Source organism: Centroberyx gerrardi, chromosome 11 (genome assembly GCF_048128805.1).
Source record: "Centroberyx gerrardi isolate f3 chromosome 11, fCenGer3.hap1.cur.20231027, whole genome shotgun sequence".
Classification (NCBI taxonomy): Eukaryota; Metazoa; Chordata; class Actinopteri; order Beryciformes; family Berycidae; genus Centroberyx; species Centroberyx gerrardi.
In genome coordinates, this window is record NC_136007.1 from 22,758,134 (window position 1) to 22,776,288 (window position 18,155).

Below are 18,155 nucleotides of genomic sequence, written 5' to 3' on the forward strand. Positions count from 1 at the left end.
ATCAGCCAAACCTCTCTCTCTCTAAGTCAAAGCTCCTCTGCCTAGTCCCAATACACACCACACTCCCAAGGACCCTCTCTCCAGTACACACACACACACACACACACACACACACACACACACACACACACACACACACACACACACACACATACACACACACACACCATTCCCACCCTCTCAGGGCCTGGGACAGAACATACCATTCTCTCCATTTCTATCCTCCTCTCTATTTTTTCCCCCCATCCAAGCAAGCCAGCGAGCAACATGTGGTGTATTTATTTGTTTTTGGGCTGTTGTTGGCTGGGAGTGGATGTTCCCAGCAGCAGCAGCAGTATCAGCGCTCGGTGGGACCAGCAGCGGGCCGTCTCTCCGACTGGCAGCCGTGCCAGAGGGAGTGGGTATACTGCGTGTTGGCCCTTTGCTAGCAGCTCGTAATTATGAAGAAGTCGTCCTCCTCTTTCTGCCCACAAACTTATTCAACACACAGACACGGAAACACACACACACACACACACACACACACGTGTACAGGTCTTGTTTTTATCCTCTCATAGGTCAGTCAATCTATACACAGGAGACAACCCAATTAACCCAGTAGCCCAGGGCGAGGCGAGGCTGATAAATCCTACAGGTTTAACTCTATAGAGTTTAACATCTTTTCACTGGTACTGCAGGTAACTGGGCAGAGGGCAGGAACTCTTATAATTAACCTTTTAATGAAGTTCCAGCACACTGCACTAATCTTTTCCACGGTTCAGCTCCGAAACAAATATTAGCTGGTAGCGGTCCACATCTCCATAGTTGTTTCTATAAAATATTGAAGAAACATCTGAGGTCGCCACGAGGACAAAGTGGATGCTGCATAAAAATAAACATGGGGAGATGGGGCTAGACAAGAACACTATGCTGGCCTGGCGCACACAAAATTTTTTAGATCAAAAAACTAAATCTAAACATCTATTTAATAGTATGAGAATCTATGGGTGCTCTGTGCACAGCCGTGCTACTCATCCAGGGTGCGGCTAGAGCCGGAACAATACAACATTCAAGATCAAAGTAATCCAGCGCACACCAGGATTGTTCAAAACGCCTGAGAGCGAACCTGAAGAAGCCACAATGCGAAACGTGTTGTTCGCCCCAATATTTTATATGAATTAAACTAAAAAGTCGATTTGAACAACCCTGGTATGCGCTAGATTACTTTGATCTATTTAATAGTTTTGTTAGCCTGTGATGATGTTACATATGTTAACTTTTTACATATTTGGCTGTCAGTGTTAGGTATTAACATATTATTTAACAGTCCTTAATTAACATGCTGCAGTAATACTACTACTTTTCCCAGTAATGAGTAGCGAAACAAATTACTATTTCAATTACCACTAATATTATTACTGGTAATTTAAATAGTTTACCTTTCTAAAAAAGAAGTTCTTACTTTTGTCATCACCCCCTCCAAATATTAGATTGAAGTTGAATTACACAAAAGCAACAGAAATGGAAAGATTGGAAAGATGGAAAGATATAGATATAGACAGAAAGATAGATAGGAAAACATTTTTTTTTTTTTTTTTTTAGCATTTTGGCCATTATTAGATCATTTATAGTGAAGAGAGACCGGAAATATGGGGGGGAGAGAGCATGCAATAAACGTCCCAGGCCGGATTCAAACCCAAGATGCCGCAACCACATGGTATGCACCCCAGCCAACTGAGCCACCAGAACGCCCAAAAGACATTTTCACTGAAACTCAAAATAAGTGATGACAGCCTGAGCTGGAAGTGACGGAAAGTGGGTTTCTTAACATTACTGGCAATGGTGAAAACCCCTTCCCATACGCTTGCTTTAAGGCTGGAGCTCCGCTCTGTTTCCATCCATAGGGGGTATGATGGTGATGTTATCATGACTCAAGTCTCTGAATGACACATCTCTTCTCTGAATGCACAGATAGAGAATCAGTGCATTCCTCAGTGGCTATGCACAGACAGAGGTCCTGAGGGAGACGGGCTGCTCTAAACAGGCCAGGGAAAGCTGCTTCACCCCAAACTAACTTACTCCAAATTAGAGAGACAATAAAGGAGGAGGAGGAGGAGGAATAGGAAAGACATTATTCCTTGTTCTTGAGGGGAAAAAAGACGCCATTCAAGGACAAACATAATCAAAGTGAATGAGGACGGCATGGAAGGCGGTGGTGGCAGGCAGGAAATGCTATAACAAATATGTTGCGGGTGTTTTTTCCCCACTTAAGAGCTGGTTGAAAGATATACAACAGGAATTTAGGTTTGAGGAGAGACAAGCTACACGCTCAAGAAAGCAGAATTTTTTCAAAGGCATCCTTTCCTTTAAAATACATTGCTGTGTGAGTAATTCAAGTTTGCCCCACTTTCTCAGGATGTTAGAGAGGAGTTTTGTATTCCCAGTGCAACTCTGCACTGACATTGCTTCTACCTGAGCCTGAAATTGTTGTTCTATATGCAGCAGCAGCAACAACAAACAACTCCAGAAATGATTTAACTGGTTTTTGTCTCTTCTGTTTTGTTTATGCATATGGAAAGGAGTAAAAAACGTGAGAGGTAGGTTCAAGAAGAATAACTTGCTACAAGCTCACCTCTGGCTATAACACAAATGCATTACTTGAGAATAACACAAGCATATTCATTTATGATAAGAGCAACATAAACCCTCAGAGTTGACCCAGATTCATAAGGTGAAGCTCAATCGGTTGGTAGGGAGCAGAGGAGAAAACTTCTCTGGAGCGCAACGGCAGCAACTTGACTGAATTGAGGGGAAAATGACAGGAGTCAAGCTTCACTTGACCAAGCAGAATCACGTGGACGGGACGTTCTGGAAAAATCGAAATACGACTCTGACCAAGTTCCACTGTAAAACCTAAACGACAATGAGCGTGGAGAACAGCATTTTGCCTCAATACCCCAAAAACCACAGGTTCCACTGTGCAGTTACAGTATAGTTACAAGACCCTGAAAGGGACTTTTATAAGGACGTTTCTCACAACAAGGGAGGGGAAAAACCCCCTTAAATAAACTCTCTTTCAGACTATTAATCCAACCAACTTCGTTAGAATCCACCACAACAAAACCATTCTATTGCGCACAGTGGCTAGACAACTAATTACAATGAGTCACATGTTGGGAAATCTCCCCAAGAGGACATAGGCCTCTCTCATTGTGTATGCTATATCGGTCTATGGTATGGTTAGACCTTGGGCTTGTTTCTGTGATGGTCCACATGATCCTGATAACACACTTAAGGTCTGCTGAGGGCTTGACAGCCTCTCCTCTTACCTGGACCTGCCCTTTGCCCATGATCTTGTCCACGATCTCGTTGTCGTCCTTGTTGAGCTTGCTCTTGTCGTAGCACTTCTCGTAGCACAGGATCCGCAGGCACTGGGAGCCCTCCAGCTCGATCTCAAACTCCTATCGGATGACACAGGTGAGGAGAATAAAACCCTGGTCTTTGGATAGCAAGTAAAAACAGTCAAAGAGAAAGCACTTGCAAACGGAGACGTCTTGTTGCCTGACCTCGTTCCACTGTGGCTCGGTGGTGTCTCTGAAGACCCGGGTCTTGGCCTTGCTGACAAAATATCCATACGAGTCCACTTCCAGGGTACAGTAGAGATCTAGGAGGAAACACAGGAGGTAGACAGATCCATCAACTATGATACTGAAGTAAGCTTAACAGAAAGTAAACTCTGGAAAGTGCTGTGAAAGCTTGAATACATTTAGCTTCCTTGACTGCTGTGTCCACCGGACATGCAATATCTGTGAAACGTACATAACACTGTTAACTCAAATAATAATAGCCTCCGTTATACTCACTTTTATCGTCTTGTAGTAAAAATATAGCGATTAAATACATTTTTAGTTATAGACCATGTGGCCCAGAGGGAAATGAGCACCTAACCTTTGCGTTAAAGGTTAACATAATTACAGGCCGACTGTATTTCTTGACCTTGAGTCTTACATCACGTTTTAAGTCTTAAGTCACGTTTTAGGATTCTGTGATCTTCTACCTTCACCAACCAGACACTGGCATTTCCCATTGGATGAAGATACTTAAGTGTAAGACTTGTCAGTGGTGGAGCTTTTGACAATGCTAGATCAATACCTACGCTGCTCAAAGCAAAATGTCTCTGAAGTAGGACATTGTTCACTTTTTAGCATGTCTGTCCTGGGGCTACGCTGTCATCGCCCAGCGTTCAGGCTTTTGTTGGCAGTTCTCAATAATTTAATTACAATTGCTAACAGGCAAAAAGTCTGATCCAGGACCCAGAATGAAATAACAACACCTGGATCTATTTTTCTTTGTTTGTAGAGAAGTTCGAATTAGTAGAATTTTTAAACAATGATTTAACAATGAAAGTCAGTGAGTGAGTGTCCAATTTTGGTAATGGACCAGTCATGAATATGCACTTAAAAACAGAAAATGTTCAACCAAAATGAATCCTGTTAGAATGTCAAAAAGCTACACCTGACAGGTATCCAACTCATGCCTATGTATACATTCAGGACCCCCAACCCCCCCCTCCAGACTTTACATCCTCATACCACAGCCCTTGCTCCCTTGGGATCCGGTCCAACTCGGCTCTTACAAGGAGCAATTAACTCTGTTAATGTGTTTATTTAAATGCTGCTGTAGCGGTTCCTATAGACCACGCTGCCGGCTGTCTATAATGTGTCTACAGTACGTCCCAGAGGCTAGACCCTGCCTCCACAGCCCCTGGTCCCTTGGGTTAACCCCCATCTGACAGCATGATGGATGGATATACAGCTCGACCTTTCACTGGGAGAGACACCAGGATTGGGTGCGAGAGACAGACAGAGAGGGGGGGGGGGGCTGTCTCTCATATACATACATATAAACACACGCACTTGCTGTCATGCATGGCTAAGTGACATCAAAAACACCGGCATGACCTACGTCTGGTTAAGGTTTAGGGAGAGATACCAGCCATACCACCCGGCCGAGCTGTGACAGACCGGAGCAAACACTCACATATGTTGCCATAGCGATCACTACCGGGACCATACAGTATAATGGCATCTCATTCCATCTGGTTTCATTCCCACTTTTGTTTGTTTTCTCTGCATCCTGAAGGGCTCTGGTATAATGACTCTCAATGAGGAAGAGATTAGCAGCAGTGGTATGTGGGAAGTTCAGCGGAGGAGAATTCGGCGTAAACATCTGGGGGATATTTTTAAAATGGAGTCATAGCGGAGCAGTTAACGCACGCTTCCGCCACATACGGAAGCACTGCAGCTCACGGCCGTCATCGCTGGTCGCACATCCCTAAGCATACAAACTGCCCGCCAGAGTTAGTTAAAGTCAAGAGAAGGGATGGCATTCTTGAAAACCGGATTGGTATCAAACTTGATCCCACTAGTTCACTCTGGTGGTACAGTGCATGGTGGCAATTCAGTTTGGCGCTCTTTACAGCTACAGAAACAGCTGTTGGTTGTGTTCTGTTCAGAGGATTTAGGTGGTGAGGGCGTTTGTTCATGCCCCAACTGTGATTTAAACCTCTGTTATTCAGCTAGCCGCAGACGTGAGTGCATTCATAGTCCTGGGCAGCTCCTAGATTTCTCTGGAAGTCGATTTCCTCTCCATCTGAACTGGGTTTGTGTGCCTAGACCTAAAATTCAAACAAGGCCAAAGAGAGCATATTTAGAGAGGTCTTTTTGTGGCCCCGCAGTGGAGCCAGGGGGGCTTGGAGAAATAGGACAAACTAAACGAGGCCTGGATACGACTGGTGGAGCTCGATGGGTTTTCATCTTCCTGGCAGGTCACCATCAGGCTCAGAGTGTAAGGGGGGTAAATTGGTCAGCAAGGGGTCTCTGACCCCTAAATGCAGGGGTTAATGGATACCATCCTTTTCCATCTCAATCAGTATGGACCCCTCTTTCTGGTGTAAGTGTGTGTGTGTGTGTGTGTGTTTTCTTATATAGGGGGCTAATCCGTGCCTGAGGCTGTGTTGACTGCTAGGTCAAACAGTGGGTTCACAGAATTAGGAGACAAGTGACAATCAGTTAAACTAATCAGCCGAGCAGGGCTCTACGTGCAGTTCCAGGCACCAGCTAGGGCAACTATCTGTCTGTGTGTCTGCCTGTCTGTATTTCTGCCTCCCTTCTGTTATAAAGTAGATGTCTTCAAAACACAGATCTTCATTGAATATATGTATAAAAAAACAAAAAACAGTACGGTTGGCTGATTTAGGCAATTTTGCTGGAAGGCTTCTGGAGGAAATATACTTCTGAGAGAACATTAGGAGGGAAATGGCATAATCAAATTCTTTTCATAGGATCCAGAATGAGACCACTAATAAAAAGGAAGGCAAATATTCAGTGGGAATGCATGCAGCCATGGCTGGATTCGATTATACGCAGAAATTGCCACGAGCCCTTGAGATTCTTGGAAAAGGGGCAAGCGGCGAAGATTCTGGTTCTGAGACAAGAGTACACTCCTGGTTAGACTCCCTGCAAACTAGAGAGTCACTTCTGAGATTCAGGAGGAAAAGTTGTCGTATAAGCTACTTTTGCATTGTTATACTACATTTTGACTTATATATCAAATCTGAGGTTATCTTCTTGAGTGTTGTCGGATAAGCTGATGTAACTGACAGAAGATTACTGTGATTGTGCTCACTAGACATTTTATTTACCTTTGTGGTTTCTCTCAGTTTGACTAACTGCAACAGTTAAAAAAGCCTTCTTATTTGGATCTTTACATACTATACTATGCAGTGTGGGCAATTGCTATTTTACAGCATCAGGTTGCAGCAGCTGCAGAGTGAATGTAGGGGAAACACAAGACACACACACACACACACACACACACACACACACACAAAGACAAACCACAGCTCCCTCGACGTCTACAAGAACAAAGTGACATGTTTAGCACCTCTCTACTAGGTCATGTTTTCCTCTGATTGAAACAGTCTGAACAGTCTTTTTGGGAGATGCTCCACTCCCAGCTCATTCCTCTGTGACCCAGTTAGACTACTTTGCCCTAGGCGGAATTGAAAGCCCTTTCCCATTGGGGGAGATCTATGTGACATAAATAACACAGAGCCAATAAGATGTTTTAGTACATGCTTATGTGATTATTCAATTAAAAAAACAAGAAAAAGAAAAGAGAGGCTATTATTTGACGATTACATGTCTACTTAACAATCTGAACCACTGAATAATGACTGCTATTTCCAGTCATTACACATTTCCATTTGGATACAGTAATAATTTCAATATACATCAACAGAACGCACATTCACACACACACACACACAATACACACACACACAATTATGCAAGAGTGCAGCAAATGGCTGTGAGATGGCTTGTATAGAAAAGCGTGGCCTGCACGGGAGATCAAACCAATGAAAAATGCATATCTGATGCTAAGCTGAGACAATGAAGGAGACAAAAGTACAATGAAACTGAAACCACATCCATCCTCTAACACAGAGATAGAATTACACGACAACATTGTGCTGCACAACTTCCACATAAAAAGGCAGAGGGCGTCTATCGTTAAGCTACATCTGGAGGAAACTGTGTAATCTTAGTTATTTATGGTATTTGAAGGAATAACACAGGCAAACACAGTTATGAGCGCAGAACTAGAATGCAGCCAATTCAAACTAACTGTGATCGTTTGTAGCCGTTTCCAGAGCTGTATGTTATTATATGAGAGTGAGAGATGCTACTAGTGTTAGACAAGTTTCATAACCACAGCTCTTATGAAGTTATAATTGCCGGGTTATGTAGTAATGTGATATTAACAATTTATTACATTAACAGGTTTTATTACATTTTTGACCCATTAAACCCATGTAGAGGGTATTTTATTATATTTTGACAAGTTCTTACATTATGTAGCAGCATCACCTGTCCCATAGACCGACCCTATTGAGACCAACACAGCATGCAGCCCACAGTGCCTCCATGGCCTGTATGCCACCACGGCTCTGTACGCACCACTGGACAAACTGACATTAAACTGTATCAGTAAAACCACCCCACTCCCTCACACACACACACACACACACACACACACACACACACACACACTTTCTTCAATTTTAAAGCCCTCAGCTCTCTGCGCTCCATCGAGGATCAAACAGGCTTTCAGAGGAGATAGCTTTCCAATCCATTACCCGGGAAATTCTAGCAGGCCGCCTTTCATATACTAAAGGCTGTCATGGTAACTGAGGAAATCATATTTCTCCCTCTCTCTCTCTTTTCCAGATATTTGATATCTGAACTGGTGCTTGTGTAACAGTGTAGTGGAGCGCCAGCTGTCCACTACTGACATGTCTGAGCCAGCCTCTGCATGGTCATGCCAACATCATATTCGCCTGATAATACACACACACACACACACACACACACACAGAGGTACGTGTGCATACACTCTTGCACAATGGGTCATTTGTGTAAGGTAGGGAACATCAGAGTGTGTACCAAAAGCCTGAACAACTGGCCTCATATTTGCTGCACCAGCAGTTCAGTGAGAGAGTAGTGTGTGTGTGTGTGTGTGTGTGTGTGTGTGTATATGTGTAGGCCCTCTTTCTCTCTACTTTTCTTTTATGTGCATGGAGATTTTTCTGTGTCACTTGTGATGTCCCTTGCATGAAAACAACCACAGGAATGGTATTGTAGCTTCCAACTACTACTCTGAGAAAATCTCTCACTCACTCTGTCTCTCTCTCTCTCTCTCTCTTTCTCTCTATCTCTCCCTCTCCCATCTGTTCAGGGCTCCGGCCTTCGATGATCAATAAGTTAACATTCTTGCTTAGACAGAGCAAAACTTGCCCACCTCTTCACCCTCCTCTGTGTTTTCTTCCATCTATCTATCTCACTGTTTTCCTCCATCCATCCATCTTTGTAGTGGTGCTGCGGCACGGTGGAAACTGCATGTGTAATGATTGACTGAGTCATGTGCTTTGGCGTACGAGTGCTGGCAGACACATACACGCACAGCAGCTATGTGTGAGGGGATATTGAGCTCCAGTGAGTGTGTGTGTGTGTGTGTTAGTGCGGTGTTAAAAAAGGCAGTTTCTGGCTGACTTACTGGCTGACTCCTTGAAGCCTTTGGCAGAGTGGACGATCACATGCAGAAAACCGTACAGGCCAGGAGTCTCCTCATCTGGAAAACACAAGACAGAGGGAGAGGGAGAGACAAAAACACAGTGCAGTGAGTCCATGTCAATGTGGAGGCTTAGTCAAAATTCATCAAAAATTGTCATTGCTTGTTGAAACATTCGGATCGTCGGATTATCGCTCTCAGTGGGCGTACGGAAAACGGAGGAGGATAGGATGCAGGAGATAAGCAGTCACGGCAAATTGTGACACATAAGACACTCTCCCGTCCCGTGCTATCCATATCTGCACCATCAACACTGTGTGACAGAGATAGAGATACATGGAGATAGAGAGGGAGAAAGAGAGAGGGGAAATAGCAAGCGAGTGTGTGGGCAGTGTCCTCTCCATTCCTTTCAGAGTGGGTGGTCCAAACCGCGGCTAATCTTATCATTATTATTATCACGTCCACTAAATAACCGTTCTCACCCCTTCGAACACGCATTTACCAATTTATGCTCGAGAAGAGACGCATTAAAACAACTTGAACACTTGAATCTACGGCGCTGGACAAATAGCTGAGCGTCTCCATCTTCTATTTGGGGATCAAAATGAAAATTAACTGCGATTACAACCGTTCATCAAGTCGGTATCAGACTTCACATCAACAATCACAGTCACTTCTGCCATAACAACTGCGCTGGCCGCCGAGGGGGTGGACGTTTTTGGGTGGCCCGATATACCGCCCCCGCACACACACACACACACACACACACACACACATGAAGAGAAGACAGAACACACACACACTCTCTCTTGTGTAGGCTTGCTTTGGTTTAGGCCTGTGAAGCCTGGGGTGTTTCCTGGTAAATAAACCACGGCGGAGGGCTGCGGGACTGTTTGGACGTCCACTGTAGGCGACAGAGGAGAGCAGTCAGCCCCGGGGTTAACTGTGTGTGTGTTTGTGTGTGTGTGTGTGTGGTAGCATGTGCTGTCTGTAAGAGACAGGGCGATATCACGGAGAGAAGGTTCAAAGGTTCAGCTTCGAGGTGGGTTCTGTGCTTCTTTTCACCGTCAAGTTAAGAAAAGATCCATTTCGTTCAACAATAAACTAATTTGAGCAGCAAACTGGGGAAGCTCAGCAGAAACCATTGAGCAAAATATGATAAATCGCATTAAGAAGTCAGATGAAAGTATGAATGTTCCTGTGTGTACTTACAGAGTGGGTCCCTACTATATCATCCATCCTCTTAGTTATGAGAACTAACCGAGTCGCATTCCTTTGCCAGCTGGTCTCCATTTCAACCCCTACTGTGCTCCCTGTATCTCATGACATAGAGCGGTGTGTGTGTCTACATGTGTGTTTACGTTTGCTTTATAATGAGGAGCGGGTCAAAATGTCTAACGCAAGACATGGGGCCTGAGCTCCGTTTTACCATCCTGGGGTATCACCTCCCTAGAAGGAAAAGAGGAAAAATATAAACTAGCTTGGCTATTAGGAAATGAAATGTGGGACCCCTTGCGTAGTGGAAAGGTTAAGGTTCAATCACGTCAGTGTTGGGTAAGTCAGTGCTGCTTTGGGTAATGCCACTAAACAATAAGAACCTTGCCAAGCCAAGAGTAGTTCTCTAAACACCAGAAACACTACAGCAAGGAGCGCTTTGCACCAAAGATGTCACCAAAAAAAAGAAAAAGAGAAAGAAAACAAGGATCTCAAGGATTACCACTTTAAAGCAAGATTCAGGTTTACAATGTGAAAATAATAGTTTACTTGCATCATGGAGATTATATGAAATCAGAAGCAAAAATCTAGTCTCAGATCTCTTTTCTGTTTGATGTGAGGAAGGTAAAGCAGCTCTCAACATCTTGGAACCTTTCTAGCAGTTCTGTGTGTGTGTATGTGTGTGTGTGTGTGTGTGTGTGTGTGTTTGTGTGTAAGCAGAGACCCTCGTGCCATTTGGGGAGATCAGAGTGGGTCGGCCAGATGGCTTTAATGTCACCAGCCTCTGAAACCAGTGCGACGTGGAGATCTGGAGCAAAAACAAACATATAGGACCCGGGAGCCCAGCGCGGGCCGCCGTCGACGCACTGCGTGGCATCGACTGGTAACAGCTAGATGAGAAACATATTGTAACCTAGATTCACTCCCGCAAGGCCCCCTTTCCTATTCTGTGGGTTTTTTTGTGCTGAGAAAGTAACAGGCGCTTTTGTGTGAGTTTAAACTCAAAGCAGAGAGGAGAGGAAGGAGGGGAGGGCAAGGAGCAAGGGGAGAATGTGTGTGTGTGTGTGTATGTGTGTGTGTGTGATTGTAAGAGGAAAGGAGAGAGCATGAGAGAGAGACAAAGCATCCAAACATAAGAGAAAGCCAGAGAGACCGACTGTGTGTGTGTGTGTTTCTTACCGTCTTTGTTACTGGTGACAGGAATGTTGTGGACAGTTCGGAGTTTGAAGCAGGAGCTGGTGAGGACCTGGAGCTCTACAGAGCTTAATACACACGCCTGGAGATCTGGAAAACACACACACACACACACACACACAGAGCTATGGTCAAAAGCTCACATTTTTGTAGTACAGTGTATCGAGAGTGGTTTTATACCAGTTTACGCCAAAATGAACCATGTTGTAAGGATAAAAACAGTCAATAGCAAAGCATATTTAGTTCAGATTTAAGCCTGTTTGGAGGACAGTGACTGATAATACTGATTCAAGGCAGCTGTACCTTTCTTCAGGAGTTTCTGGATGCTTTCCCTCCACTCTGACCTCTCGTAGTCGGAGGAGAGCAGGAACAGGTAGCTCTGGAGGCACATGACACAACCACCATTAGAAATATCCAAACTCAAACACATCCAGGACATCTGGGCCTGTGGTTTCTACATCTATCCTAGTCCTAAAACCTTTATTAAGTGAGCAGCAAAACAAAGATCCCACATACAGAGGTTTTAAAAGACATCCAGTCTGCCTCTTTGAGATATTAAGAGGTGAAGGTGCCGTATGTCACCTTAAGAAGTAAAGTAGTTAAGTAAAGTGAGGAGCATAACTGAAATGTATAGTGTAAGAAATGTTATTTACAGTATATAGGATATTATAGGATAAGCTTTAAAGATCACTAAAGTGAATTTGGGTCACTGCAACAGTAAAGAATAGGATATAAATAAAATACAACACAAAAAAACCCACATTTAAATAAAATAAGTGGCCATATTTACTTACATATTTGTAAAGAATTGGCCATATTCATATAAATACTTTAGACATGAAATGATCTCACTGCTAGGACTTATATTTTGGAAACCTAAATTGAACTTGGATAAGACTTGCCACCCAGGATTCTTTTTAAAGGCACATGTCTCTCTCTAGTGGTGAAGGTTTGGCACTACAGCAGCATGGGGCCAGTGAGCGATCAGACGGGACGGTTAGATTACCTTGCCATGTTTGTTGTGGATGCGGAAGGGGATGGTGGGGGAGTGCAGGAGCAGCCAGGACTCCTGCTCATTCATCTTTTTCCTCAGACGCTCCACACGGCTCTGGCCCTTTGGTGCTTTCTACATACACACACACACACACACACAAACATACAGTGTTTCATTATACCATAAACATATGAAGCAATCAGTTACATCATGGTTCTGTCCTATGAGGAAAGCTCTCTTACAGCCAAATGTATGACTACTGTCACGGCTATTGTCATTTTGAAGTGATATTTCAGATCTGATTCTTGGACTGGATTTAGAAGATCACATCACTGTGGGTCCACACTTGGCCTTGTGCGTCTCCTGCGGTTGTATTAATTTACAATTGCGTCTACGTTACTTTTTTACCCACTCTCCCCATCCATCTCTTTACATTACTTGTATGCGCATTGCGGCTGGATTGCCTCCAGACCACATAGAATTAAAATCACAATGTGAGCCAGAACACTTCCATATCTGATTTTGAAAGGCTGATAGTAAAAAAAAAATCACATTTTTGTGTGCAGGCCTGTTGCATAATGGGTCCTGGCATGACTGAATGATAAAAGTGGCATTGAAATGACAAGTGGAACCACAGCTTAAGTTGTCAGTTGAAGAGAAAGGGCTTTAATATGATGGGTGGTGAATATATTTTGAGTTAATGAGTTAGTCGTACTGACTTTTGCTGACCATTCTGTTATTATCTAGGCAATATCAACTCAATGATTGTGACTGCTTCATTCAAAAAGGGGGTCGCTCAAATCGCAACAAAATCAACCACCCATGTCTGACTCCAAGCTGCTGTCAACATCAAAGCGGCTTATCAGGATCTTTCCCTTTTTTTCCAGTAAAGATTCTGGATGAGGCCCAGCGAGTGAATGCCTCGCTATGAGAGCCTTCATATAATCCAAGCTCCTTGTGTGTATTGAAGGAAAACAAACACACACATCCTCCCGGCCCTGACCAGGAAGCCGTGAGTCAGAGGCTTGGCCGCAATCAGCCGAATCTCTCGGTGCCCCGGCCTCCTCCGACTCTAAATATCAGCCTTGGTCGCTCACTGTGCCCTGGGTGGGTGATTTTAGCACTGTGTGAAGGGAATAACAGGAACTCACAGCTACTGTAGCCTTCGGTGCATTTGAGGCAACGAAGCGGGGGCGTGTTACAAGGTTTTTTCAACACCCATCAATAACCAAACATTTCAGGCAACAAAGTGAGACACAATGGCCAAAATGTTCCTATGTGGTTAAAACAGCAACAATGAGGAAGCTCTTGAAGCGCTGTTGCAAATCACAGTAACCCAAAAAATTGGGGAGCTAGGAGGAAGCAAATTTCTTTTTACTTCTCTATGCGTAAAAAGGTAAATTCCTGCTTAGGGTTTCGGGTCTTCCCCAGTCTGAGGAACTCCAGGTTGTATTTTTGGATTTCATGTTTGTGTTGGTGTTTTTATGTACACACTGACCATAAGGGTTTCCCTAAATGGAATGTTAAAGCTCACACTTTGACCTTGTGTAAGAAAAACAAAGGCGAGGGCGATGGGTAATGAGCATTGTGTTTGGTAGGAGGGAGTTCCAGTAAGGCATGGTTGACATGGAGGGGGGGGGGGGGGGGGGGGGTGTCTTCCCTGAACGTCTGTTTATACAGTGTGATGTTCAACAATTAGATGGCTATCACTGTTCCACTGGATACAGTCGGTCCAAACTTCCCCTGAGTCACTTGTGTGTGTGTGTGTGTGTGTATGTGTGCAAGCAACTGTAGGTAAGGGAGTGGTGTGTCTGTGTGTGTATCTGTTCCAATAACAATCTTGCCAATAATTAAACCAGGGCTAGTCCCATGCAGGTTCTGACTAAAGAATGAAAAACATAAACACGGCCTCCTGTCAGACAACAGACTACCGGACACTAGTCCAGACATGGAGCACCCTGTCTGGGCCTTGATCCCGCCTCAGCCGACCCTGACTGGAGAACCTGACCCTGTATGTGTGGTAGAGGAAGACCGGACTCTCAGGGAACTTAGCCTCGGATTGTACAGCACACACAGAATTTAAGAGTATGGTAGAATCTTATAGCTTTCTCCTCAATTCAATTAAATAAAAAATAGGACTTTAATGGAGCTAACACCATAAGTGGCCTTATATTTATGTTGCCAAGTTAGTTAATCCTATCTGGAAGGCTAGCGTGGCATAATATATGTACCTCATCTATGAATCTCTTTCTTTACTTTTAAGTCACTTTTTTGTCTACTTCTATTTTTTGCTAATTAATAATTTTGGGGGGTTTCGTCATCACAGCATTACTGGATGTGATAGACCTTGATTTACTTTAACGCCTAGCTTTATTTCTGTTTGGGTACATTCACTTATAAAATGAAGCCTACAGTAAGAAGACAAACACCAAAACAAAAAATCGCGGAAAATGTATTTGTCATAACTGAAGCTGGGCTGGGTTCTCTCTCATCATGGGTACTTCGTCATCACATCCCTCCCTCTGGGTCCACAGTGTGTCCAAATGTCCACAACTCTACCGTATGTGCCTGTAAAAGTACCAACATGTCGCACCAATAACAGCTCCATCTGTTGACGCTGCCTGATTGAATTCCTGTTCCTGTTTGGCTTTCCATGTGTGGGCGCAGGCTCACACTGAGTAGACTGTGTCAGACAAAACATCACATCTGGGTTTTGCATGTTACACAAATGTAGTGTAATGTCATGAAATGCCTTCAACTTAATGCCAGCGGATGCAACTCTGGATTATCATCGCACTCTGTGATCCTTTCTTTTGTTTAGTAGATCCTATTCACGCACTTCATGCCATTTCAGTCATAGTGATTCATACAGTTGCTGCTGTGCTGTATTAACAATGCCAAGACTTCCCCTGCTTATTAAAGTCAGCCAAACTAAGTGACCAGCCAAAGGAAAATGTAAAACATATATTTCCATACATTATGCATGCATGGGTTCCACTAGTACATTTTCCTTGCTGAAGGCTTCTGAATGGGCTCCAAACTCTATACCTGCTCCTTCCTTTATGTGAATGCAGTTTTAGAGAGTTTTCAGTCCCCCGTCTCAGCGTTAAACCCACCCTTTCTGGTGATTTTACCCACTAAGCCCTTCTCGAGGCCGGGTGAATACCCTGGATTGGCATCCACTTGTCGGTCAGAGTCTGCAGGATTACCTTCTCCTTCTGAATCTCGCTCTTGATGACTGAGATCTTGATCTTCATCTCCTCGATCTCGTGCTCGGGCAGCACCTGGATGTGGGGGCAGGAGTCGGAGTCTTCCAGGGTCTGGAAAGCCAGGTCCGCCAGCGGGATGTACCACTTACACTCATACTGCTGATGACGACTGCAGAGGGGGAGAGGGAGGGAGGGAAGGAGGGAGGGAAGGGGGAAGGGAGGAGTGGAGGAAAGGACAGGTGGAGAGTGAGAAGGAGAAACACAATTAATCAAACCGTCATAAATCCTTCCATCACGCCTCGCTACACATAGCTACCTACACACCAATAATGGTATTAACTCACTGGCTTATACAAACACAGTGCTGCGAAGGAGTTTGATCATAATGTCACCAAATTGATTGAGAGCACACAAAGCTACAGACAGAAAAATAGAAATGAAGAGGAGAGCGAGGCAAAATAGCATCTAATGACATCTTTGAATTGAAATAAAATGCTCAAAAATACATAAAATCTATCCAGATGGTGGGCTGTGTTCTAGCTTTTTAAAAAATTACACTGATAATTAAAGGTCAAAATTGATCTCCTACCTCGTAAGTCCGATTGACATTAACCTTGCTAACAAATCCAGCCATTCTTACATTTTCCCAGCCGCTGCGGGATTCGAACCTGATACCGGTCCGGTCACAAACACGCTTCTCTAAATTCTAGACCAGTGTTTCTCAACCCAGTCCTCAAGCACCCAAGTACATGCTAGCCCTGTTCAGGTAGATCTGTCTCTTCTGCTCAACCAATCAGCATTAAGCCCTTAATTGGATCAGGTGTGCAAGAGTAGAGCTGGAACAAAAACTTACCGGGGGCACTCGGTTGGGAAACACTGCTCTGGGCCAATTTGACATCAAATTAATTAACAATTTTCAGCCTATTCTCAGAGTCACAAAGCTATCTGAAGCCATCCAAGTAACGCACGCTCAGCAGAACCCCACCTCTGTCTGTGCTGTGCGCTCACGGCTGAGAAGATGGATTTGCATTGACGCTAATGAGCCTTTCACTAGCATTCCTGGGTGCTGCAGAGTCAACTCATTAACACCAGAATACCTTCATCAGGAAGCTAAATTGAGCACAGTGGCTTGATGGCGAAATACGAAACATGCAAACAACATAATAAAGGGAAACATCTGGGAAGCTAAACTGATGATAATACACAGGATGGTTTTACTGGGAAAGAGGTGTATTTTCTGGATCAAACCAATTAGAGGAACAATGATGTAAAGCTCATTTAGATGTAAAAACACAAAATTTAGTCTCCAATTCACTGTCAATAGAGTATCTTGAGATTGTGTTTTTTAGTGACAGCGGGGACTAGAGCCTTGGTTCTCTGGTTTAAGAGACACTTGATGATTGCTCATATTGATTGAACTGTCTAAGATCAATGTGAGCAACGTGAATTCTGTTTAAGGGCACATTTTAACTATATAGCTGTAAATGCTACACAGTACATCAGCCTGACCAAATTCATGCTTGTAGTGTGCGTTGATTTTATTGACTTGGTTGGATGATTTTCAAAGCTTATCTAGGGAATTTAGCAGCACATGAAAGATGGTTCATTCCTTTCTTTATCATCCAGGTACACTCATTATTCGCCCCCCCCCCCCCCAAGCCATTTCCCTCCTTCTATTTTTACTCACACTCCCTCCCATGTGATGCCACCCCCCCACCCCCCCTTTCTTTTACAATCTATCCATCTATTTACTTTGGAGTACGCCCCCTAGCAGTGTTTACGGCTGATCTAGTAATGGTTGAACACACACTCGCAGGTAAGCGCACACACACAGAGGGGTGGGGGTGGGGTGGGGGGTAATATAGATCCATGACTAGGCTGCCGTATTGAATATGAATACATCAACGTATCCAATCTCTCCAGTGCACAGCGGCCGCAGAAATGCCAATCTCATGGCCTTTACTCACCAGAATCGAGGTGGATTATGCATGCTGGACTATATGGAGAAAAATGATATAATACTCATTCAGGAAGTGGGACATATGGCAGTGGAGTCAATATAAATATGATTAATCGCAAAGTCATAGAATAGAGATAAGCAGAGGATAGAATGGGATTAAGGCTCCTCAGTGACTTTACACAAGGTGATTGAGTTTCTGTTTTTGGATGGTTGCCTCGCTCTACCCGGCTGCTTCGTGGCCAGAGGCCTGTGTGTGGCGTGCAGACGACACACTGAGATAACACTCCAGACCATAATAGTCTGATTAACAGGTCTGGTAGTTATAGCAACGGCTTTGCCTTCCTCCGAGCGAGGGGCGGCTGCGAATGACACAGACAAACGGCGAATGTCAATCACAGTCAGGTCCAATCTGGCGAACAGCGGCTGCCGTGCTGACGAGGCGAGTGAAGATCCTGTAAATCAGACACTTCAT

The 18,155-nt window shown here is 44.1% G+C and overlaps 1 protein-coding gene across 5 annotated transcripts in view; it reads right to left on the reverse strand.

The window, feature by feature from the left end:
* The window catches only part of abr (ABR activator of RhoGEF and GTPase), a 137,245-nt gene that overhangs the window by 40,934 nt on the left and 78,156 nt on the right, over positions 1 to 18,155 (reverse strand). For all 5 annotated transcript variants that reach the window (XM_071898318.2, XM_071898320.2, XM_078286465.1 and 2 more), the window contains 7 exons: positions 15,724 to 15,892; positions 12,527 to 12,646; positions 11,824 to 11,899; positions 11,506 to 11,610; positions 9,097 to 9,171; positions 3,546 to 3,643; positions 3,309 to 3,440 (listed from right to left, as the gene is read on the reverse strand). In XM_071898318.2, coding sequence (XP_071754419.1) covers positions 3,309 to 3,440; positions 3,546 to 3,643; positions 9,097 to 9,171; positions 11,506 to 11,610; positions 11,824 to 11,899; positions 12,527 to 12,646; positions 15,724 to 15,892 — 775 coding nt within the window. The remainder of the gene's footprint in view (positions 1 to 3,308; positions 3,441 to 3,545; positions 3,644 to 9,096; positions 9,172 to 11,505; positions 11,611 to 11,823; positions 11,900 to 12,526; positions 12,647 to 15,723; positions 15,893 to 18,155) is intronic.